This window comes from Ylistrum balloti, unplaced genomic scaffold (assembly GCF_031769215.1).
Source record: "Ylistrum balloti isolate Yb309-2 unplaced genomic scaffold, AGI_CSIRO_Ybal_v1 Utg370208, whole genome shotgun sequence".
Lineage (NCBI taxonomy): Eukaryota > Metazoa > Mollusca > Bivalvia > Pectinida > Pectinidae > Ylistrum > Ylistrum balloti.
Genome location: NW_026782179.1, coordinates 2,041,448 through 2,068,478, shown reverse-complemented (window position 1 = coordinate 2,068,478; position 27,031 = coordinate 2,041,448). Strand labels below are relative to the sequence as shown.

The window sequence follows — 27,031 nt, the reverse complement described above, 5'->3', positions numbered from 1 at the left end:
CACTAATGGAATTCCATGTACACTGTATTGTTACATATATAGCCGGTAACATTTGAACAAGAATTCGTGGTAAAAATCAAACACAACGTTATGTAACTGTTATCATGTGGTTTATGAACCTAATGATGATTAATTACAGAGTTTTGACAACATAATTCAGTAATCCTGCCTTATAGAATGGCATATTTCGCTGTCTGATGAACTTGGAAATTTCCATGTCTCAGAAATTGAGACGAGATGTAGGGTTGATGTTTGATGTTCTATTAGTACATAATGATGTCAACACTTTCACGACATATGGAAATCATTGCGCACGAGTGGCATTGTTGGCTTAAAGGAGACTGAAGACGTTAGCGTTATACGTACATAATCTGTGTGTCATTACAAGTATTAGTTGACTGTTTTTTCATTATGTCTTTTCTTCAAGATGAGGAAAATGTCTAAATACTGACGGGAGATTGCCATACGCTCACTTTAATTAGGCGCAAAAAGTCAGATAATAGAATCAGTATAGGAAAATTAATACAGAGTGTTACGATTGTAGGCAGGGGCGAGTGAGCGGAGAAATCGGTAATTATGCACAGAGGGACACAGTACACTCTGGTGTGAAAAGAAACCATGTGTCTCTCGTACTATCACGTCAGAACCAGGCTGGATGATTACGACTACGTCATGACTACAAAGCTGGCGAAATCAATACCCACCCTCAGTCGACATCTAAAATGGTACTGGAGATACATCGCTGAATTCAAAACCATAATGTCTTCGTCTGGTAACCGATTCTTCATCATGTGTATCTAAAATTAAATGATACAGGTTCGAATTTACCATTCTGTATCATGTATAGAAGCTGACTCGTGTGTTCTGGTTTGGCAAACGTGAGAGCATCGCAACTACACGGTGATATAAATCCTACTGGAAACAGATCAATACCGCATTTCAGAAGCACGTTCTATCCATGTGTATGTGTATGCCAAGCTTGTGAATAGAAGATAGAAGTGGTCAGTGCTAGACTTCAACGGTTCCTGTGTTTGGAAGCATGAGCCAAAATCATACTTTCGTAAGTATTCAGAGCCAGTTTGATCTTTTTATTTGATAATTTATTATAAAATAGGCTATTTCATCACACAATTCAGTTATCCACGCTGATCAAGCTGGTCTCGTAGTAATCAAATGCAGATGTACTCTCATGGATGTAGTTGTAATTAGACGTCAAATCGTGTTCATGAAATACACACGTCGTCCTAATGTCATTTCATGTACACATCGGTCAAAATACATAAACACGTCAGCCACACTGCATTTACACATCAGTGATACTGCATGTGATATACGTAACACACATTATATCAACACACACATGTGATGTACGTCACACACATTATATCAACACACATGTGATGTACGTCACACACATCATATCAACACACATGTGATGTACGTTACACACATTATATCAACACACATGTGATGTACGTCACACACATTATATCAACACACACGTGATATACGTCACACACATTATATCAAAACACGCGTGATGTACGTCACACACATTATATCAACACACACGTGATATACGTCACACACATTATATCAAAACACGCGTGATGTACGTAACACACATTATATCAACACACACATGATGTACGTAACACACATTATATCAACACACACGTGATGTACGTAACACACATTATGGCAACACACACGTGATGTACGTCACACACATTATATCAACACACACGTGATGTACGTAACACACATTATATCAACACACACGTGATGTACGTAACACACATTATGTCAACACACATGTGGTATAAGTCACACACATTATATCAACACACACGTGATGTACGTAACACACATTATATCAACACACACATGATGTACGTAACACACATTATATCAACACACACGTGATGTACGTAACACACATTATGGCAACACACATGTGATATACGTCACACACATTATATCAACACACACGTGATGTACGTAACACACATTATATCAAAACACATGTGATATACGTCTCCGACAGGTATGCGCTGTAGTGGTTGTATTCTTGAGCAATACACTTAGCCCTGATTGGTTTGGATGGCAATCTTCTTTATGTTGTCCAGTAGGATATTCACTTACTTTTTCAAGGATACCCCGCCTCAAAATGACACAGGCTGTGCACGTGCCGGCAAAACCCAACAATCAAACATTACATGTAATATATACCATTGACGTCAGTCACACTTCATGTCATATACACCTCAGTCACGCTGCATTTCGTACACACATCAGTAACACTTCATGTCATATACACGTCAGATATATCGCATGTCATACACACGTCAGTTACACTTCATGTCATATTCACATTAGTCACACTTTTTGTCATAGACACATCAGTCACACTTCATATCATATACACATCTGTCACATGGCATTTAATTAACACACCATTCCCTCTACACACAGTCACACTTTATGCCATATACTCGTTAGTCACGACCCATGTGATATACACATTAGCCACACTACATGTAATAAAGACATAAGTCACACTTCATTTAGTACATTCATCAGTCACATTTCATGGCATATACACCAGTCACACTATATGTAAAAACACATCAGCCACAATTAATGTTATAAACACATCAGTCATAGCAATTCATTCACACGCCAATCACACAACGTAATAAGTCAGTCACACTACATAAACACGTCAAATACACTACACAAACAAGTCAGTCACACTACATATGATATGCACAACACTTCATTAACACATCAGTCACACTACATAAACACGTCAGTTATGCTAAACAAACCCGGCAATTACACTACACACACACGTCAGCCACACTACATTAACACGCCAGCCACACTACATTAAAACGCCAGTTACACTACATTAAAACGCCAGTCACACTACATTAACACACCAGTCACACTACATTAACACGACAGTCACACTACATTAACACGCCAGTCACACTACATTAACGCGCCAGTTACACTACATTAACACGTCAGCCACACTACATTAACACGCCAGTTACACTACATTAACACCCCAGTCACACTACATTAACACACCAGTTAAACTACATTAACACGCCAGTCACACTACATAAACACGCCAGCCACACTACATTAAAACGCCAGTTACACTACATTAAAACGCCAGTCACACTACATTAACACACCAGTCACACTACATTAACACGCCAGTCACACTACATTAACACGCCAGTCACACTACATAAACACGTCAGCAACGCTACATTAACACGCCAGTTACATTGCATTAACACGTCAGTTACACTACACTAACGCGTCAGTTACACTACATTAATGCGCCAGTCACACTACACAAACCCGGCAATTACACAGTCAAAAAGGGTTATTACAGTACACTTGAAGCAAACAAAATTTGTTTGCCTTTATATAGCATTATTTCTACATTTCATAAAATGTGCTTGTAAAATATTTTAAGATGTGCCATATAACAAAGGATAATTTGGATGATTAGATCTAAGTTATAAATGGAAAATTCACGAGAGGAAAATGTAAATCATCACACTAGTGATACAGCTTGGTGAAAAGCTGTCTATGATGGGAAATGGCTGATAATGGGAGAATAATTTGTCATGTCGCGGATTTATTGAAGTTATATTCGATAGATGTGGAAAGTAAATCTCTTGGTATGTAAGATCTATTTGATCTAGATAGCTGTGCGATAAATTCAGTCTCGTGTGAAAACAAGTCAATCAACAAAGGGGTGCAAGTTCGTTCCCATAGACGTTTAACACGCCATACAAACTGTTCACAAATGCATTTTTGTTAGGGTTTTTCCACTTTTAATTTTTTCCACGCGCAATGGATGTACATTAAAGCTGCACTCGCTATTAAGATCCATCTACTACATATTTCTGGTATTATATATGCATTTTGGATATTTATTTCGACTAATTAAGGCTTTCTTAAGTCTCGTCTTAGGTTCCATATATGTGAATCAAACTGTAACTGATATCTATTTCGTTCTTCTTTGTATGAGCTAAGAGGCTATATATTTTTAGTGGAAGTGTCAATCGACCGTGTGTCTTCTAGTCAATTTATCTGACGGATCAGTATCTCCACTGTGTGTTGTCAAACTGAGCTGCGCTGAATATCTAATCTGTCCCTTTAACCTGGATCTGAATTGGTTGTCTGTTGTTTACATTTCATAAACACTATATGATGTCCTATTTTGTTGTTTTAAGCGTATATCATTGTTAACAGACAACTTATTATACCTTTTAAAACAGATGTCAAGTGTTTGATTTGACACATTATGCCTCAATATTGCCTTCTCACAAGTTAATAAATAATAATTGGATATCAGCGTGTTGTGACATATAGGGAATGAAGAATAAAGCGCTGTAGACGGAAATAACCTGCCCAGATATCGTATCTTTAGTTGTGCAGCGTTATCAATACACGTCAGTCATAAAGGTAAATGGAAATCGGGTAGTGAGACGCCCCTTTCCTGCCATCATGACAGTTATTGCTACAAGTCAGTTACCCAGAGGACCATTAGATAGAACGGATGTATATTGTACCTCCAATAGAAATAGGTGAGTGTTTAAAGATTGAATTTTAGTTCATCTTAGCATTTCAGTCTATCCATTTTATGCATATTAAAGTATAAACATTGTTCCAATTGTTTTCATAGATTTGAAGAAAAATCATACATATTTAAAAAAGAATTTTTTAAAAAAGCAATAATACTAGATCAAGCTTGTCATTATATGTTAATTCACACTCACGTTTCAATTTAAATGTAAAACCTTCACATATTTTCCAGACAATTCTATCATTATCATAGCGTATACACTACAACGTCGTCACATCAACACAACACACACATACACGTCACATCTTTACTTTAAGTACGGTTACACGCCACATCATTACTTTACGTACACGCCACATCATTACTTTACGTACACTTACACGCCACATCATTACATACGCTCACACGTCACATCATTACATACGCTCACACGTCACATCATTACATAAACTCACACGTCACATCATTACATACACTCACACGTCACATCATTACATACACTCACACGTCACATCATTACATACACTCACGCGTCACATCATTATTTTTCATACACTCATTCGTCATGTGTAATTTATAACATGTGGTAAAGCATGTGGGTTCCTTCAACATTTTTTAAAGTCTGTTTAAGAAACATGTATCACAAGGAAGTCATTATTTACTGTACGGTATGATAGTACAACCAAACAACATGTTTTCCCAAAGTCCAAAAGGTTTTCTTTTCAATACTTGGAAGAATGAAAAAAAACCCAAAAAACTCCTGCTTAGTAACAATCACCAACCTGAGAAATTTTGCTCATACTTTAAACTTAAAAACACAATAAATGTACCAAAGCTAACACAGGATGCCATGTAAACACAATTATCATGTAGTCTTTTAATGCTGTGGTAATTGCTTTACGTGTCCAAAGGCTATCAAAAGAGCAAGTGTGACAGAAACACTAACATCGTTAAAGTATTTATTCTCTACGATCTAAATGGAAAGTTGACAGTATACGAAACTTTAGTTAACACAACAAAAAAACGCTTTCTGACCACACCTGGTGGCAAGAAAATTATGCTTTATCATAGATTGACATGGTAGTTATCTGGAACGTTCAATATTGGAAGATAAAAATAAGATACATAGGCTTAAACGTAATTATATCATGTTGTATAGATTTGTTATTACTGACAGGTCTTAGAAAAACGATACAGATTAAGTAATTCTAAAGCATTGAATAAATGCTGTTCATTTGTGTCTTTTGTACAACCTTTTGATATTTCAAACTAAGAATTCTTGTGTAACTTTCAAGCAATCTTTACATATTGAGAACAGGAAAAATCGTCTCTTTCAAAACAACTTCTGGTTGATTACAACCCTAAACAAACGGTAATGTAGCCTTTTTATGGTCAGTGGGATAGGATGGTTATCATATGATTATAGGAATCAAGCCAAAATGTTTAGCTCATTTAAGTCATAAATCTGAATATGTAACTCAAATAGTGAAGATAAAACAGACAATATGTCTGATAATTTTCAAGTTGAGTAGATAATGACTTCTAATATGCTGAGTTTCTGTATTGTGCGACGAAACGGATAATAAAGATTAAGAAACAGAAATTGTATTTATGTAAAATCCTTTGTGAATGGAAATGGTTAATCGAGTCTAATGTTGGTTGCATAAGTTTTTATAGTCTCAGTCCTATCCTAGATATATGGACTAATGCATTTTTCGTTAAGGAGAATTGATGTTATTTAAATTGAATTTCCACATGTATCTCAACCAAAAGTAGTAAAAATATCATGTATAATGTAGCTATGACAATGTATCGAATTCAAATCAGAATATTGTAAGACTGTACATTATGCAAAAAGAATCAAAGGTTATGCGCTCATCAAGTGTGTCTAATATTTAAGTATCTTTCACAAGTAACCAACCCTTTACGATGTCTGGTTTTTGTGTTTTTGTACATACATACATGTATCATATGCACATATGTTACACGTATAATTTGCATATAATGTAAACGTTGGTAAAAACTGCTTCATCATTTTCCTGCAATACAATTAATTCTGTGTCTTTAGCTAGTGTTTGATACTTGGTCATAGTTTTTATTAATTTGATATCTATCTACTTTTATTTGTTCTAAAAAGTCCCACTTCTTTAAATGATGTTGTTGACTTTCTTGTGTGACAAGCGTAATGATTTCAATTTCCCTATTGTAAATTTTCCATTTCTTAATAGCAACACGCTTGCCCACCCCATCGGTGGCATTTACATGCCGCAGTTGATCCCGTACATCGTGCGGTTTCCATCCAGAAATATGTTGCCCGGAATGGAACCAACTGCATGAGTTGGCCTGCACAGTCTCCAGATATAAATGTTTTTGGAAAGTGTGTAATTTTGTTGTTATTAAGTTATCTATTTCCCTCGTGGTGTCATTTTATATCGGCCATATTTATGTCAAAATGTCAACACGCCGCGACTGTGACTGAATACTTTTGGCACACCACTGTAGCTTGTATCGTTTGAAAAGTAGGAGACATATTAGACCATTTAAGAGTTTATGATGCCTTGTGTTGATCCTCGGTCAAAGAAGATAGTATGACACTCTGTATTTCGCGAAACAACCTTAACCTGTTCAGATCAAAAATACTGCTGTATCATATCATTTGTATCACCCTATCCAATGGCTTATTACTTAAAATTCAAAGACGTCGCGTCAGTTTAAAAGCTTTATCAACAGCCTGAAATAGACAAGTACCTTTGATTACCCATTCAGTGGTGTGTGGTATTAGTACCATTTGTTTCAGTTACACATGTATCGACGAAAATAAGAACATTTCAGAGAATATATTGATGGATGATTCATTATTGACAGCTGTTCTTATAAGAAAAAAGTATTAATCAGTAGATGGACAAATTGAAGTTAATCAAAATCCTGTTTGTTTCATACTTCATTATTGAATTTTAACATTTCTCGAATTTTATTTTATTTGTTTATGGAGTGTTTTGGCAGTGCAAAAATATAATTTATTGTTTCAATCATTTTTGTCTCCAACTGGTACAACTGGTTACTTCAGTAACCAAAAGTGCATACTCAGAATCCCTTGTTCATTTTCATGCGATAGGTTGCCATATTTAAAGGGGTTTGAACCATTGATTGTCCGTAATTGAGGTTTAGAGCTTATCTAATGTCTTATTAACATTATTTATACGGAATACCTAACGCTATCATTCGGTCAAACACTTTTATTTCAGCTTGACCTTGGCTCTAGATATCATGACTATAATAAACGATATCTTCACACCCATCATTATTTAATTTAGGATCTTATATGCTTACAGTAGTTAAGGATTTTATCGACTAAGGCCAGTATACGACACCACGGTCTGTTACATTAAGCTGATAACGAAATAACAAGAGTGTAGAGAGATATGCCGCAAATCCTCAGGGTCATAATGCTCCAAGGCCTCGCTCATAAGATGCATTTAACCGACTGTTTTTTGACAAAATAAAACCTGATATTACATACTAATATTTGTTAGCAGTAAATGTGTCGTTCCCGGTGAAATTGTCCAATATTTGGGAAAGACGAGAATTATCATTCGCTGGTATTCCTACCAAGCAGTCATATCACCGCCATATCGTATAACAGGGCCCGCATTCACGAAGTCTTTCTCATGCTCAAACTCAAGGTTTTATGCTCAAAATTCAAGTGTTGTACTCACCTATTTCATTCCAATGTACAAATCGTATTAACGAACATTCTGTATTCTAGTTTCTTGAGTATGGTCTTGGCCATGGTAAAGGATAAACTACCATTTTCCCTGATTTATTCCATAACAAAAAAACATCCAACATCAAACAATACTTTTTCTGATTTCTGTTATGACTTAACGATTTAATGATACGAATCAATCATTTTAAAACTAAATTAAACATAATGAAGGTCATTGCATATTTCTTAAATAGTAAAATTTTTTGTTGATAACTGACAATGTGTGCATATGTTTGGTGTGCGTGTGTTGGGAGTAGGGTGGGGATTAAGCTTTTATATTAATATTTTACCCTTTCTTTGGTTTTATGAATAGTAAATTTATCATCTGCCATACTATAAGATGTATTAGTACAGTAAGATTAAGAAGCATTATTTCTTTGAATACTTTTTCTGTATTAATTCCATCATGCCTCTGTATTTATACAGGAGACTCCTTCTACACTTCCAGTAATGGTGAATGTTATGATATAAAAATCTTCGTGAGCATGTTACAAATATGACAGATGAATGTTACCTCTTTATGACCCATGTAAATCGCATCTATACTGATCAACTTTAAGTCTGGTTACGTGTTTGCTAGGTGGGCTTCCGTATAAAAAATAAAAAGACAGAGAAAGACATGCATTATGCATGGACCGAGAAAATTCATCAGCTAAATCCCATAATATATATATATATCTTAACATTTCCTATGGTTGTGGCTTACTCTGCTTGAATTGTTAATTTTTCATATAATCTAAATTTCCTCTTTGCAGAAACGTATTTCTAAACAATTGTTATGACATATGATCTTTGGTGTAATTGATAAAACTATCAATATTTCATATAAAATGTTTATAAAATGCCATGATTATCAACGACTTAAAACACAATGCATATGCCGATTTATTTTTTAAAATAATTGAAAAATTGTATAAATTATCTTATTTACATTTATAACAATTACATATTTGATGTAAATGGCTTTTTCTACAGCGTATGAGAATATGAAATTATTATTATTGTCTTTATTTCCTCCAAAGATGAAGAGCATAACATACAAATTACAAAATAAATCAACTTGAAAAGCATACCATTAAGGTGGAAATTAATGTAGATGTCACAAATTATGATTATACATACAATATGTTAGTTTTATGTAATTCATACTCCGTGAAAGATTATCTTGCAAGTTATAAAGTTATGAAATAATTACATAATAAGTATATATGTCACAATAATAGGTTTTAAGTGTATATAATACAGAAGGTCTCCTGGCGCACTATACATAGCCATATAGTTCAAGCATCCTTTTTATAGAACATGCTGACCTTCAGTCTAAATTGTTCAAAATCATGTTTGTCTAACTGATATGCCAGAGGACCTCCTAGTAAAATGTGAAGCAATATATACTCTGACAATAATTGTAAGTATGAAATAAATTCAATACTCGAAATAGACACAATTGCGCACCATAAATCGTCACGTACAATTTCTGTTATTGAACAATGTAGAATTGCATGATTCACAATATCTGTATAAAAATATCCACAAAAATGACACAAAAATTGTGTATTTGAGTTTCGTATAGAAACAATAAGTTTGATTACATAACGGATATTATCGAGAGTACTAGGGTGATACAGAGCTAGTTTCCACAAACAGTGTGGTTTTAAACAATCGTGCAGTAGTTTAAATCTTGAAAAATCTGCATTGTTAGACATTCTTTGTAACCATGCATTTGTTTCATAGTCTTTTACAAAATTATAAGTCAGTTTCTTCCGATGTGTTTTGTTTGGAAAAGTACCGTGATCCAGTAAAAGTTCGAAATGTTGGAGTAAATTATACTTTTTGAGGATTCTGACAATATCTGGTATATAACCATTTTGTACACATTCATTAATTGCATACAAAAAACATCTTACAATAAAATTTTTACTGGTCAAATTACTTGTTCTCATTCTACATATTCTACCGAGAAACAAAAGTTTTTTAGTATCTAAATATGCTTCTAATGACGTCCACCCAAGTAGAGAGGTACACATGTCAGTTCTTGTTCTATTATCTAGACCTTGGATAGACTTTACAATAAAACGCTGGGCCCTTTCTAACATCAGTAACTCAGTAGTCGAAAGCAACCACAGTTCGCATCATAAAGTGCAGAAGGATAAACTTTTAATTTCATAATTTTTGAAACTGTTAATGGGTTAAGAGCACACTGATGGGCGCCTGAGCGTAGAAGGGCCATGGTACCACTTTTTAATTTATTGCAAGCAAATTTTGTTCTTTCCATGGAATTATGCTTACAGTTTAATAGAATACCAACGTGTATAAAGTCTGCGACAACTGGTAATACACTGTTGTAGAGATAGAAATTTTGATTTATATCTACAATTCTTTTATTTGAAAATACAACAATTTTACTCTTTGATGCTGAATACATAAACCTCCATTTTCGACTATAGGATTCGCAAATGTTTAACATTTTTTGTAGACTCACAATATTGGAACTTACTAAACAAATATCGTCAGCTTGGATTGGAATATTGACAAGTATGTCAGTTATTCTTGCCCCCCAACCAGAATTTTCAACCTCATTTAATAGTTCATTAATAAAAACTAAGCACATTTTGGCAGATAGAGCCCCACCTTGTAAATTTCCTCTCTCCATTTTCAGCGGTGTAGAAAATACGCCATTAAATACCACCGAACTCTGTACATCTGTATACATATATCTAAGTATATTCCATACTTTCCCCGTTAGACCAATGTCATACAACTAATAAACCGTCGTGCCAAACAATATCGAAGGCCTTTGTGCTATCCAAAAATGACACGTATACATCTGAACCATATTCCAAATTATAATAAATGCATTCATGCACATTAAATGCTGTACAGAGACTGCATAGATTTTTCTGATATGCTGACTGTTGTCTGTTTGGAAATATGTCAGAATCAATTATGTCAGTAATTCTGTTCACAATAGCCATTTCAAAAAATTAAAAAAATATATATATAGGTGTTATTCCCCTGTAACTATTGGGGTCTTCTTTAGGCTTCCCATGACCCTTGTGTAAAGCAACTATAATGCCATATTTCCAGTCTTTAGGGATATATTCGTGTTTAACAACAAGACTGAATAAATTCCGTATATGATGAATCAGAGGCTGTCCTGCATATTTTACATGTTCATATACGAGACCCTCATGCCCACCGGCCTTATTTATTTTTAAATTTTTACATACATGGTTGATTTCTTGGCAAGAAAAAGCATCACATAAAAGCGTGTCTCTATCAAAACAATTATTCGACTTTATCACTTTGATTCTGTCTTTGATTTCCTTGTGAAAACCACTGTCAAATTCTTCGACGTCATAGTTTTAAAGATATTCTGGAAATGCAGAGACCAACCTTTCAAAATATCAACCGTATCTCTTAACGTTTTCCCATCATATCTCAATTCAGTTTGTTTAACCTTCGGTGCTTTGTTTTTGCTTTTAAAAAGTTGCCAAAACAAATGTTGGTCTAATTCACCCAATATATCGATTTTAGCAAACATTTTTGTCATATGTGATTCAAAAGAATTTCGAAGTTGCCGCCGAAATTATCTTTCACAATTTTTAGATTCAGTAAACAAGTCACAACATTGTCTATACTTTCCAAATTGTATCCAGGTACTCTGCTTTTGTAACATTTCTCGATGCAGATTCGTCAACCTGGTATCCCAATAGGGTTTAAGATATTTTTTATATTCATATTTTTGTATACAAATATTTGCGGCTTCAGTTAGGGCAGCGCTTATATCATTATAATAAAGATCTATATTTTGCGAAGATGCATTTTCATCAGGTACGTTGATAGAATTCAGTAAGTATTTTACACAATATTTATAATTGCATATAGAACCATCATCAAAGGCTTTTTTCCACTTGTATCTATCACAACGTGATAAATTTTCCACAGATATGGTTTTAGGTAAGTAAACTGAACAAACTTAAGGACAATGTTCTGATAAGGTCTCGCTGTCATCTAAAACTTTACAGTACCGTACAAGATCTATAGAGCATGACTCAATCAATATATGGTGTATTGCTGTGAAATTCTCCGTTTCTGGATGAAACGTATACACAGGACCGATGCAATCAGACCGTACATTTAACGAAATCATATTAACTCTATTTAAAACATTCTGAAAAGATCGTGAACGACTGTTCTCTATAAAATTGTATCGGTCGCCTTGTATCTTAACGTTTAAATCCCCAACTATAAAAACTATACATTATACAGAGATTCAAGTATATCAATGTGTTCGTTAAAAAAATTCAATAGGTCTCGAGGACGCAGGCATGTATACAGAAAACCAGTATGAATAGTCTCCGTTATGTGACTGTAATTCAAGCCCAACAATTCTAGGACTGTCGATGAAGATTTCTTGTACGTTAAGACTGGATTTATACAACATGCATACGCCACCGCTTATACTACACCTATATCGGAAAGGAACCGTTTCATAAACTGGTTTTACAATACATTTATAATCAGAACCAAGAAAACTATCAAAGAACGACAAGTGATATTCTCTCACCCAGTGCTCCGACAAGCCGCACAAGTCTATATCGTATGAATTGAGGCAGACGAGGAGATAAGGCGAACCGGCCATGATTCCCTCGCAGTACCAGCACATAGTATTAATTATGTGGTTTTCAGTCATTGTGCTCATTCAGAAAGACATTTCGTGGCAGCCATGGTCTGGCGTATATACCTGCAGACCAAAATTCTTGATTGTCCAGAGAAGAAGAACCATCATCTAATACATTCTACTGAGCAGATGCAGTGTTTTTATGACGCTTTTCGAAATAACGTAGAAACGTGAAATTAACTCCATTGTTTTCAAGAAAGTCTCTCATTGCACTCTCGGAGGCGGTATATTTGTTTATTCCGTGTATATAATACCTTTTTACACGTTTTTGTCTAACAGATGTGAACCCAACAAATCTGTCGCTTCGCCTTTGCTGTCACTGTTGAGTCGGGTGACACACTGACGAAGGACAATGAACTTTAATTTGGACTGAATCAGAAATAGAATTTGTTCCTTCGGTTTTACCTGGCTGATGGTTGACCATATCTCTTGTGGGTATTATAGTCTGTGGTGTAAGGAACTGCAGAGGGTGTTGTGTTGCGGGAGCGTAAGAACATGACTGTTCGGAGGTTTCAGTCGACTTATCTAGTCCATCACGCCTCAGTGGAGCATAACGGTTAGATGTTTCTATTGGAGATACCGTTTGTTCGTCTGTTTTGTCACTAACCGTTTTAATATTGTCACTGATATGTTTACTTTTTTGTCTACTGTCTTGTCCTTTTACAAATTTGTTCAGTTGATGTTGGACGTTCTGTGCGCGGTTTTGTGTCTCTTGTATGATGTCATTCATTTTTCTCATTTCTTCCTCTACAGATTTCACCTCTTGAGCCATCAGTTTAACGGAAGTTTTGCAACTTGCCACGCCATTCAGTTGATTGTTGTCAATTCTTTTTGATATTGTAAGGAAATCGTTCATGTTTTCGGCAACCGTTTTGACTTCTTTGCTAAGGTTACCAATCCTCTTCTCAATGTTGGTTTTAGCAGTATTGTATTCATCAATCTCCTCGTTTAGAGTGTTCACGCGGGTATCTATATCGTTTTTGTTGTTCGTCCACAATTCATTCTGTTTTTTGTTTTGGTCATGCGTCAAAGTTCTTTCTCTAGTTTTGCGATACGAGTTTTGCACGAGTTAAGCTCCTCTAGCGATTTTTTCCCGCATGTTTTAGCCTCTACTTTTTTCTTCCCTATTTTCTGCGACGTCTTGAGGGCGTGTATTTCATTTTCATTCTTCGTTATTAAGTTTTTCATTGAGTTTATTTCGTGTCTGTGCTCACATTTCATATTGTTCATGTCCACTTGACACTTTACAAGTATTTCTCGTAAACTCTGGAGGCCTTCGGAGTCATTGATCAAATTGTTACTTTTGACCTGGGAATTTTCCTGACGTTTTCTTGAAGGAATTACGTCACTGAGTTCTTCTGTGTACTCACCAACAGTAGCCCTGAAGAGAACGAATATATCTCTTGCTAACTTTCATTGAACAGATTTTGCTGTAGATGTACGAGGTTCAAGGCGTTAACGCAAGTATCCCTCTTTGAGAGGTATATAGGAGCTATTTTTAGCTCGATAAGTGTTCAACAATATTTAGTCAATTGGAAAATGAAAATCCCTTCGAATGCAGAATATTTAAAACATATTGAAAGTTTGAGCATACGATCAGATACAAACAACCATTACCAATCGATGTGCCAATTTTCAGTAGAAACTTCGCCATATATCTGTCTGCATGGCATAGGAGAACTGAGAGCTCGCACAGTAGGTGTGGGCACGTCCACTTCCCTCTAGTGACGTTGCTGATATAGCTGTGACTGCAATGTAGGAATAAGTAAAAGGCCATTTAAGATTTGTTTTTTTTAAATAAATGCATAAACAATTGTTATAATGGTGAACAAAGATTTTGCGATATATGCATCTAGTGAAGCAAACGTATTGTCAGCGTTAAAATGTATATTTACATTTAGAGTAATCATATTTGGTTGTATTAACCCTTTTCTTATGACGACATGGGATACTATTTAATTGACATTACGTTACAACTGGTAAATTTAGGATGGAACTCCCAACAGTCAATTTCCTCGACTAATATAATTGCTGTATATACTATTTTATATTAAAGGTTAATAATACTTTTGTAAGAATACATATCCACCTGATCTGTACCACGTGTAAGTTCTTAATAAAAACTCGTATATGCTTATTCTAACTATGTTATTGTTATATTGTAGATGAGGAGAGGAATTTAGCGGATAAGACATCGTCTACAATATGTGGAAAAGAAGGAAACTGAAAATCGTAAGCTTACTTATCAGCATTGGTTTAGTACTAACACTCTGGATTCAAAGTAATGAGGTTCTTGATAACCAATATCTGCCTCAGAATGTGTCTTCCTGGAAAGATTTCCCGTCGCTGCACGTGAGCATAAACAATCTCCATGGACTAAAACGACAAGTATTTACTGTAGATTGTGCTAAGGTAATAGAAGGGGATAAGGCGGAAACTGAGAAAGCAAAACACGTGAATTTTGCAGATATAAAGAACATAACTATACCTGACAATATGTATATTGAAATGACAAAAGACTGTGCTAAATTTAAACGTGACCGAGGTTATATGGGTCTTGAAACTCTTTCATATGAGGAAAGAAATTTTCCAATCGCTTTCAGTATTCTCCTCTACAAGGATGTCGATCAGTCTGAGCGATTGTTACGGGCTATATACAGACCGAGTAATATATATTGTTTACATATAGATTTAAGTGCAAAACATGTTGTTCATGAAGCAGTCCGGTCAATAGCGAGATGTTTCGACAATGTCTTCATCAGTTCAAAGCTAGAGGACGTGGTATATGAAGGAATGTCAAGGCTGACCGCTGACCTTAACTGTATGAGTGATTTATTAGCAGCCAAACTACAATGGAAATACTTCATCAATTTACCTAGTCAGCAATTTCCTTTAAAAACAAACAGAGAATTGGTGAAAATTCTTCGTTTGTATAATGGTGCTAACGATATAGAAGGCATCACCAAGCCTGGCCGAATGATGCGTGGAAGGTATCGAACAAAGTTCATTTTAGTTGGCAAAACTCTTCACAACACTGGCAAGAAGAAAGAAAATCCTCCCCATAACATTTCTGTTGTGAAGGGAAGTGCTTATGGTGTATTCAGTAGAAAGTTTGTGGATTTTATATTAAACGATCAAAAATCGAAAGACATGTTACAGTGGCTGGGGGAGGTAAAGAGCCCTGATGAGTATTACTGGGCGACGCTTAACCATGATAAAAACATCGATGCCCCAGGGGGCTATAAAGGTACGTATTCATACACTGACAATCGATCACACTGATTATCTTTTTCAATAGATATCTAAATTCTAATCGATTTGGTCACATTCATTTAGTTAAGAAAGACTCAACTAAGACCTGGTGCAGTGACCATTCAAATCCTTCCAAGAGAGGATATAACTCGATAGTTATTACACATCCTGGCGATTATTCAGGATAAATATATGTGACCAAGATATTCGTTTGCATTCACTGTTGATGGGTGGGCACTAAATACCTGGTACAGCTGGTTATTTTCACGGGCGATCAAATTATATTATAACAAAACGGTTAAAATTTCTCGATCTGGACGTTCAAGGACGTCTATTCTACAAGTGTCTCATTATTTCGGGATTATATTTTCGCGATCACATTACTGTATCGCTTAATATCGAACATATTATGCACGCGAATATAATCCGTTATACGGTAGTTATTGCTATGTACATTTCTGATGCTGACGTATATAAGTTGTACACAAGTAATCTAAATGTAAGTGGTATGTATATCACTTTAAAAGGATACAATACAAGTACGATGGAAAAAATACACAACGATATTGAAATTCAGTGAATATTGATAAAGTTGGGTTTATTGAGTAGAGGATATTATACATGAATATTTTATTCTATAATTATGTTTTATAACATGTAGCCAGGAGGATATCACAACAACTGTTACCAAGGAACAACTACATTAACTGTTTTATAGTTCTATAGGATATATTTCACAGCAATTTGAATGCCTATATCGGAATCAATATCGTCTGAATACTCGTGTCAAGGTTTTTAATCAAAACAGTATCATATGTTATTTAAACAGTGTTCCTTCCTTCAATAATACTCAAGCAATCTTTCTTCTTTCATTTACTATGCCATAAAGTATTTTGCAAATAAAGAGGTTTGATAAATCCATATTGGTTCCCAATGCCCTTCTGTAAATGTTATTTGTATTTCTCCATTCAGGTGTTCCAGACAATAAACCCTGGTTAGCTACCTATGCTATCTGGGGTGGCGTGAGTGCTTGTCACGGCAGATTTGTGAGAGGTGTATGTGTTTTCGGAGCTGGGGACCTTCAAGAACTTGTTTCACGCAAAGAGATGTTTGCCAATAAGTTCTATTACGACTACCAGCCTATGGCACTCGCCTGTATGGAAGAATGGTTGCAAAACAAGACTTACGCTGGACTACCGTTCGAAACTTATTACTATAAAAACTTACCATTTCTTATACCTGATGAAAAAAAACGACAGTATTAAGAGGATTTAAAGTTTGTGTACGATTGTTAAGTATTATGTTATTCTAACGTTATTTGAAGGTATCGGTGCGAACTTCTAAGAAGTTTTTTTTATATTCGGTGCTCTCTGGAATTATTTTTTTACAACGAAGTTAAAAGAGAAAGCTTTCCACCAAAATATATGATAAGAGCGATGTTTTCAATTTTCCTATTGTTAATTTTCCATTTTGGAATAGAAACACGTCTGCATCCCCATGTTATAATATTTACATGTCGAAAATTATTATCACAATTTAGTGCAAGATGGCGGCAACTGAAGGACATAATCACAATACAGAGTATAGAGAGCTGATGAAGTACGGTTTTCTTAATGATCATTCGGGAATGTGATGTAACCGGACTGACAACGATTTATGTGGCGGGTATCGTCAAAGAACAAAAGACGCTTCTCATTCTGGAACATTAAGTCTCATTTTCTTTGTTCTTTTCCAGGACAATCGTTCTTATGTTCATATTTTGCCGTTTTTAATCTAACTTGGATTAAGATTCAGTAGACATATTGGATTAAAGAAAATAATAGCTTCGAAAACTTTATTAATGTGAACTGAAATATGTCTCCCTTTTAGGTTGAATTGTGAATTTAACAAAAATGTACGTGCGTATTGGAATCCTATCTGTCTGGAAACATTGTTGATGGCTGCGACCATGGACGTCAACGATATATATAATAGACATAGATTATTAACCCTGTCGTTTAAACTTAGTTCAACACGGCGTGGTTTAAACTAACTTCATAAAGCAATCAGAATCAGTTATAACATATGTAATATCGGAAATTACGTGCGTTACGTGTCTATTACTTTAGAGAGGATTGAGCTGGAATTTAAACAGACAGCAAGTCATACTTCTGATGCGGTCAGGTCCTAATGTTTTAAGCATAGGGCACCATGAGTTTTAGACATATGAGTAACACATTAATCGGTAGTTCTTTTTGAAACCCTCTGATTCTGAAGGCCTAAGAGAACGGAAATGGATCAAATCTGTGAAAAAAAAGTTCTAGAATTTCATAAGCACTAAGTACATCCACAAGACATTTTTCTGAAGTTTTTACATGTTTTTTTTTACAATAAAACGCTGTTTCGTAAGTTACAATTAAGTGACGTGAAGTATTCGATAAAAATGGCGGGAATATACGAAGAAACGACCCATGCACGGAAGAATATTTGGCGCGAAAGTACGTGACAGTCAAATCAATAAATTGGCGGTATCAAACGGGAGAAAATATTTGTCTAGGTTTCGGGTATCTCTCCCAAAAAAATCCTGAATCTGGAAAGAAACCATACTGTAGATGTTGGGGCAAGGAATGCCTTGCAACTGTGACTTTTGTCTTGTTTCACATCGGTAATACAGATGCTGATATGAAAATATTTCCTGTACCTAACAAATGCGCATATGTTTTAATGTTCGTTGTCAGCCATCCTCGGCCGAAGGTGAAAATCGCAACATCGCTTATCTAAACAGGCGATAGTGCGATTTTCACCTGGGCCGAGGATGGGGTCAGCAGGCTGATCGCAATCAATGTTAGGAATCTATTCTGTTCCGCTTTGATAATTTCGCCCTAGTAATAATGAGAATGCATCAAACGAAGATGAGAATGTTGAAGAACATCATTTACGGACGCGAGCAGCAGTTCTTCTACAAATTCACCATAAAATGAATCCAAGGAGACTGGTCAAGGACACGGAAAGATGAGCGGTTTCTAAGTCGCTTGATTAATTACAGAAGAACAGCAGTGTTCACCGCTAAAGAAAACATTTATATCTTGGGAGGAAGAGAAACGATCTTCATTGATAGAACATTAAAATTCTTTCCTGTTCTCTACACGTAGTTCATAACCGTCTGTGGTAAACACTCCGGACAAGTACTTTGTTCTTGCACTAGTTATTGCGTTCTCGATGGAAAACCTTTGGGATATTATCTTCTTCTACATGAAGTTAGTTCCATTTATGAATGGTCAGCAAGACAAATTCTGAGCGTTCGACTACAGCGGGCGGAAGAAGCTTACGTCATTGGTTTTCTTATTTTTACGTTCAATAATTGATTATAAGGCAGTGGTTAATTCGGTTACTTAATTCAAGTTTCCTTTTGACGACAAAACAGTAAAACTAGGCAACCAAAGCGCTATTTAATTTCAAAAGAATTTCAAATGTAATTTTGGTCACTACCTTTTTCATTTCATACAGTGTGTATGTTTTATAAATGATTCCACTATGAACAGCTACCATGGCAAGCTAGTTAGACTTGTAAATAAACCACAAAGACTCAATATGAATTGAAATTGGCTGTTTTTATTAACGACATTTATATATATACATATATACATATGTCTATTTACTACAAGTTACGTTGTAGCTGACCTTTCATGTTACTATTTCTTGTCACGGTTCAGTATTATTGGCACGTAGGCTGGACAGTTGTCAACGACTAAGACCGTATAGGATTTATTTTATGTTTTCTCTGTATGTTAACATGTTCTATGTTCTGCTTTCTCCTCTCTTTCGGACAGGCCTTTCATCAGTCAACGCTACGCCACTGGGTTTCAATACGGATGCTGTGATAAATAAGATGAAACGCATTTATATGTGTTCCATCGCATTTCCTGCATTATCTGACGAGACTATGCGGCGTGGTGTTATCTTGTCTTTTTTGTCAGTGTTAGTACTAACGATATAACTATTCTTAGTGCTAATTGTCAGGGTTTAGGTGATAGACTCAAAAGAAAAGACATCTTCACATATCTAAAAAATCAATCGTATAATATTTTTGTCTGCAAGACACGCATTTTTCTAAGGAGAAAGAACATCTTTTTAGAAGTGAGTGGGGTACAAAATGTTTTTTAACTCTTACAAATCTAACGATAAATAACAATTTTGAGTTTAAAGTTCATAAAGAAAAGAGGGATAACACGGGGAATTTTTTAGCTTTGGATATTACCATTAAAAGTTCAAGACTGACTCTTATTACTATATATGGTCCGAACCAGGATAACCCAGACTTTTATAATATCATTTCCGATACTATTGATGATTTCGAAAACAATTCGATGATATTATGTGGTGATTTTAATTTAGTGTTAAACCCAGAGTTTGATTAGGATAATAACTATAAGAATATAAATAACCCAAAAGCTAGGCATAAGGTCTCATCGATATTTTTCGAGAACAGCACGAGAATTGTAAAAGATATACCTGGAGAATGAGCAACCCAGTAAAACAAGCCAGGCTAGATTTTTTCCTGCTTTCTTCTATTAAGAATTCTTTTATAGACCCAGGGTATAAATCAGACCACTCCTTTCCTAAAATTGAAATAGAATTCAACAAGTTTAAGAGAGGGAAGGGCTTTGGAAAATTAATATCTCATTGCTTCAAGATATAGAATATCTCAGTACTATAAATTCTCTTATTAATAAAGTTAAAATGCAGTACTGTTTACCTGTTTATAACTTTGATAATCTTTTAGAAATATCGGATGCTGACTTATAATTTACTGTTAATGACCAGTTATTTTTGGAAGTTCTTTTAATGGAAATAAGGGGGAAGACGATAGCATATTCGAGTTTGTTAAGAAGCAGCGAAATCTCAGGGAAGAAAACTTTAAGAAAACTATAAAAGAATTACAAGATAGGGATAATGTTGATTTAAATGACTTAGAAGATAAGAAAAAAGAACTTGAAGCAATGAGATTACATAATATAAGGGGTAATATTATTAGATCAAGGGCAAAATGGTAAAACAGACAAAGTGAAAAAAAATGTTATAACTTAAGAATACTTAGAGGGGGGTTTGAAAATGGTAAATATTAATTATTTTATAGATGCTCTAAAATTAGGATGGATGAAGAGATTTTTTTTGAAGTTCACAATTTAGAAAGTGGCAAGTTATACTTAAGAGTTTTTTTAATGTTGACTATATTATAAATTGTGGAACTGATTATTCACATATGTGTCAAAGAGCGAGCAAAAATTTATTTTGGTGTGATGTCTTAAAAGCATGGAAAAAACCATTGAACTCTGACTCTCTAAAGGGCAGACAACTCTCTTTGTTGAAAACACCTGTTTGGTATAATCCTAATATAACTATTGGTGGAAAGTCTACTTTTTACCATAATTGGTTCGTTAAGGGCATTAGAGTGGTTAACGATTTGCTGAAAACTACAAATCCTGTCACTTTTTACTCTTATCAGGAATTTTCACAGAAATACAGTGTATTTACAAATTTTCTTCATTTCCAAGGTATTATCAACTCTGTGAAATTATTCATTACTGGCAAACCTATTGATCAGGACACACATCTTTTACTCCCCTTCATTCCTTTGAACATAGAGCCTTTCTTCAATAAAGCTTAAGGAACAAAACATTTATATAATATTTTATCAAAGAATGATGAAATTCCAACTGGGAGAAAAAAATGGGCTAATGATTTTCACTTTGATAATTCTGACTGGGCAAATATTTTTTCATTACCTTTTAAAATAACAAAAGATTCAAAACTTCAGTGGTTCCAGTATAGGATTTTACATAATATGCTGACAACTAATTCAATACTTTTCAAGGCAAACATAGTGTTAAGCCCTCTTTGTATATTTTGCAAATCAGAGTCCGAGACCATATCTCACATATTCTGGGAATGTCAAAAAGTACAAAACTTACTACAGAGTCTTGGGACACTTTTAGATGCTTTTTAAATTCCTTTTACTATTAATAAACAATCTTTAATATTTGGTTTTTGGCCAATTAGACACGAATTTAGTAGAATAGATAATGAAATTAACATCATCATTAAACACTATATTTATAAAACTAGATGTTTTGATACCACATTAAACATACATTCACTAATAAACTCTTTCAAGGACCACCATAATGTCCAAAAGTATATAGCAATAAAAAAAAAGGGTGGTACTTTTCTTGATAATTTTAACAAAGAATGGGGAAAATGGAAAAAGATTCTAATTTTTTAATAAGAATAGAAATATATTATCAACCTAACTCTGACAGTTGGGCTCACTTTAATTTTTTATTTTCTTATTAAGTAATGCTGTAGTCAATTTTAATCTCAATTAGTTTCTACCTTTGTTGCTGGAAGGTCTGTCTATCTGTCTCTACCTTACCCTAACTGATGACTCTTACACAGGTTTGATATTTCTCATTATACTTCAGGGTGTTTGTTTTGTCTTTGTATATGTCTTTGTTGTCTAACTTGTCAATATATCTCCCTCCCTCTGTCTGTCTGTCTTGTCTTGTTTTGTCTTGTCTTGTCTTGTTTTGTCTTGTCTTGTCTGTGTGTCTGCTACTTGTAACTGTCCACGTATGTCTCTATTCTTTTCTGTCATATAACATGACACAGACATTATTGAATATTCACTTCACTTTAATTTCATTAAAACATGTATGATCATCGGGGTGTGAACGTATGTAAGCAAGGAATATATAGGCTGACTAGTATGAATGTGGCTGATTAATATAAAATGTCTATGCATGTTTAGAAAACTGGAATAAATGATCTTTTTTCTGTACGTTATGTATTACTGTCATGTGCGCATGTCCTTTGAAAAAAAATGAATAGAATATGAGTTAAAAAAATAAATGTACATATGTAAACTCTCAATGAATGTACATCATATACCAAATTTTCTTGTTAACAATGTTATGAAAAACATTAAACAAGTCTAAGATGGGGGTCAGAAAACACCACAGAGATAACTTTCCCAAGGTGCGAACCTATGGGTAAGGAATCTCTCCCCCATCCGCTGCCATGGAAGTTAGGAGAATCTACGAAATCAGAATGGATAAATAAGTAGTTGCCAAATATGGAAATACACATGTTCAAAAGTACACAGTGCGTGGAATACAACATCAAAGTTTGGTGACTGCAGCCAGTGGCGTATAATACAGTGTTGTACGTCCTATTTGCAGCAAATTTGTTATATGCACGGGTTTAACAAACTATCTATAACGGTCAAGATCGAACAGGTCGAACAGGTATTTCAAGGTGAGGTAATATGACCGACCAATTTTTGTAAAAGAATTGCATGTAAGTATGTATGAATAGTGAGTTATTTAAGTTAATACTTTTCATGTTTAAGATGTTTAACATAACAAAGTTGAAGCAGATGGTATTGAAGAAAGTCTATAGAAAAGAGGAGGACTTATGTGAATGCCTATGTGAACAGTTTTATGATTCAGATAGACTTGTAGTAGTGAGCCAGCTGGATCACTAATGGTGATATGCTTTATTCATAAATTGACCTAGATTAACATATTAAGTGTCAGCAATAAAACAGAATACACTAATCAGGCAGGTACACCTGATGGCACTCTACTTTCTGATGGGTATCACTGTTCACTATTTCCTTTGTTCATATTTAGGTCTCGTTTAACCCCTTAACTTCCGACTACGCATTGTGACGTCGGTGTTGGCAAAACCGTCATATCTTCCCTGTTTGTGGAGGTATTGATCTACGGATTATATATCAGAAATTTGGAGCAAATGCTGAAAAACTTTTGTCCTTCGTAAATTTTGATTTGGTGAACATTTCTTACGCTTTTTGCGAGTTGAAAATACAAGGCAATACATTGACATCGTGTACACAGTGGACGTAAATGTATATTCGCGGATCCAGTTTGTATTCCACATATATGTTTATAAAGAACGAGATCTTTCACTCGAATTTCAGTAAATGGAAACCTAATATCCAAAAATGTATACATGTACATCGTGCGTCTGTATTGATATTAAAGCGGTTGAATTTCACTTTTTGTGAATAGGCCACTTTTTACGATCGTTGCCGAATCGGAAAACCTTTTAGACGTTTCCGCCAGATGACACATTTACGATATAATGTATGTTTTATTCAAACTACACAGCGAGCCCTCGAATGACTATACCTGCATTTTCCCTGTGATATTACGCCAAAAAAAAGCATACAGCACTTGCGATATCGCACTACACCACTACACTTGTAAACGCACCTACTCCATGGGACCAACTTTTAATCGCTCAGCGAGCGCTTTATGTGTTGTAATTCTTAACCAACAGGCTAGCTTCAGCTGTTGATCATACATTAACAAGCATACATTTTTGTTAAGATCAGTAACAATACTCCAATATATAAAATTTACTTTCTTTATTAATGAATTTAACAGGTTTAACGTCCACTGTTACGGCCTTTCAACAGGAGACGCGATGAATTTGACAACCAGGTTATTATGCATATAAAGCAATGTCTATACTAAATCACACAAACTAATAAATATAAATGTATTAATATAGGTGTTCCGTGCTTGTTCATTATAAAGTCCAAACTTCAATGGTAGTAAAAAGGAGACGCATACAAATAAATTTATGAACGAACCGAAGAAATCGATAAATCAATAATAATAATTAAAAAAACCCAGAATAACGCATCCTATTAATGTGATTAGTTATCTATTTTACATACAATATGTAATAATAAAATACGACATCTCATGCATTAAGTTGTAATTTCCAATACATAATGTGTGGATATGTCGGCGTGTATCTTGTTAAAGTCTTGCCAAATCTTAATTAAAAAAAAATATTAAAACAACACACGCTTCAGTGAATGCAATTCAAAATGGATATACCACCCAGCTTATTACGTTTATTGTCGTGTTTTTCTCACATCAATGCTTTTGCTGAAGCAACCGGCGACAAGACTACGACAGGCGTTCAATTGTTTGTTGACAAAAACCATAAACTCTCGCTTTAGTCAACTAAAGAACCAATACGGAAATGGACACATTGATGTGCTCGGTTATGCTGATGCTGCTTCCCATCCACTGCATTTACAGTAAAATAGTGAAATAGACTGTATGTGTTACATCAAAAAAGAAATTTCAGTTATGAAAAATTCTGCTGTGAAAAACAAAATTCTTGTACCGAATTGAATTAAAATAGTAGCTATGTTTCTTATATATAGAGTATATAAGTAAGTTAATACCGTAAATGCATTCATTTTGAAATAAATATACATGTAATTCTTAAATATCCAGAGTTATTTTTCTCTCGAAAGTAAGAAGTTTTATGAAGCAGTCTATAGCCTTACCTGTAATTATCTCCTATTGTTCTACCTTTCACACCTAGTCTCACCTGGCCAACAAAATATCTTACCTGTATACCCCAAAAATTAAAATGTTGGCTAAGTGAGAAGACACCCCATTAGGTACACATACATAATCATATACAATATACAAGTGGCAGAATGGAGGGTGGATACAATAGCATACACAATTAAATTGACAATTTAGTGTCAACAATATTATCTACTGGAAACATTCAACATTTTGATCATCTAATACATCTACTATTTATGTATTTGTAACATTTTTTAAATCCATGGCTGACTTCAGAAATCTACATATATTGAGTTGTTTATAGTTTTCCTCTGTTAGTAACTTAATAAGTTTGTGCACTGATGGGTGGTTATAAAAATATCTTTTTACATATTTTTCCTTAGGTTAGAATATAAAGGACAGATTAACATGAAATGGTACTTATCTTCAATTTCTTGTAATTGACAATACATACATAATCTTTGACTTCGCTCAATATTAGCATGACGACCAGTTTCTATACAAAGAGGATGGTATGACATTCTAAATTTAGACAATACACATTGCAAATGGTAAGGGATAGGCTTTGATAAGTAATACTGCAGTGAATAACTACGGTTATTAATTAAATATCTATATAAATCACATTTACTCGATGTTTCAAAACTTGATAACATATTTTGGAATAAAATATCCTTCAGTCTCATTTTAATAGTTTTTAAAAATACATTTTTGTCAGAGTATAGAATACCTTGATTTTCCCATACATACATAAATCCTGTAGTACACAGGTTGTGTTTAATATGATTTACCCAGTTTACAATTCTACCGGGATCTGCATTACAAATGTTGAGTTGTTCTTGGTATATACCCTTTAAAATACAATTATCAGTATCCAAAGTTTTTAACCAATATTTAATAGCTTTGACATTTCTGTGAATGTACAATGGCACTCTTCCAAGCTCACTGTAAATCATCATATTTGAAGCTCTTGAAGGAGCCTTCAGAATTTTCTTACAAAAATACAAATGTACATTTTCTATATCTTTGGCGGCGTGAAAACCCCACACTCACAACCATAGTTAAGTATATTTGTAACATATGTGTCAAAAATTGACTGTTTAGTAATGACATTAAACTGATATTCTCTGATCGGAGCATGATCGGAAAATTGATTGAAATCAAGCACATTACAATTCACGCACAGATCATAGTTACTTTCATGTACCAATACGAAATCTATCACCGATGCCCCATTATCATTATAGAACGTTATTTTAACCATGTGAATCCCCTTTTGCCCGGCCATTCAGAATACGCATGCGGGTGGCTTTACA

General features: G+C 34.5%; 1 protein-coding gene across 1 annotated transcript; it reads left to right on the top strand.

Moving 5' to 3' along the window:
* The first annotated feature begins 423 nt into the window (after positions 1 to 423).
* On the top strand, positions 424 to 23,134 carry LOC132551589 (beta-1,3-galactosyl-O-glycosyl-glycoprotein beta-1,6-N-acetylglucosaminyltransferase-like). The gene is made up of 3 exons (XM_060215744.1): positions 424 to 1,060; positions 15,231 to 16,312; positions 17,290 to 23,134. Exons 2-3 carry the CDS (start codon positions 15,271 to 15,273, stop codon positions 17,580 to 17,582), a joined length of 1,335 nt encoding a protein of 444 aa, XP_060071727.1. The 5' UTR covers positions 424 to 1,060; positions 15,231 to 15,270; the 3' UTR covers positions 17,583 to 23,134.
* Positions 23,135 to 27,031: the final 3,897 nt, after the last annotated feature.

Bases quoted from the DNA above. Each gene is read 5' to 3' on its own strand.
- LOC132551589 (XM_060215744.1), top strand. From the start codon at position 15,271: ATGTGGAAAAGAAGGAAACTGAAAATCGTAAGCTTACTTATCAGCATT. The intron at 16,313-17,289 runs GTACGTATTCAT...TTCTCCATTCAG, and splicing joins TGCCCCAGGGGGCTATAAAG to GTGTTCCAGACAATAAACCC.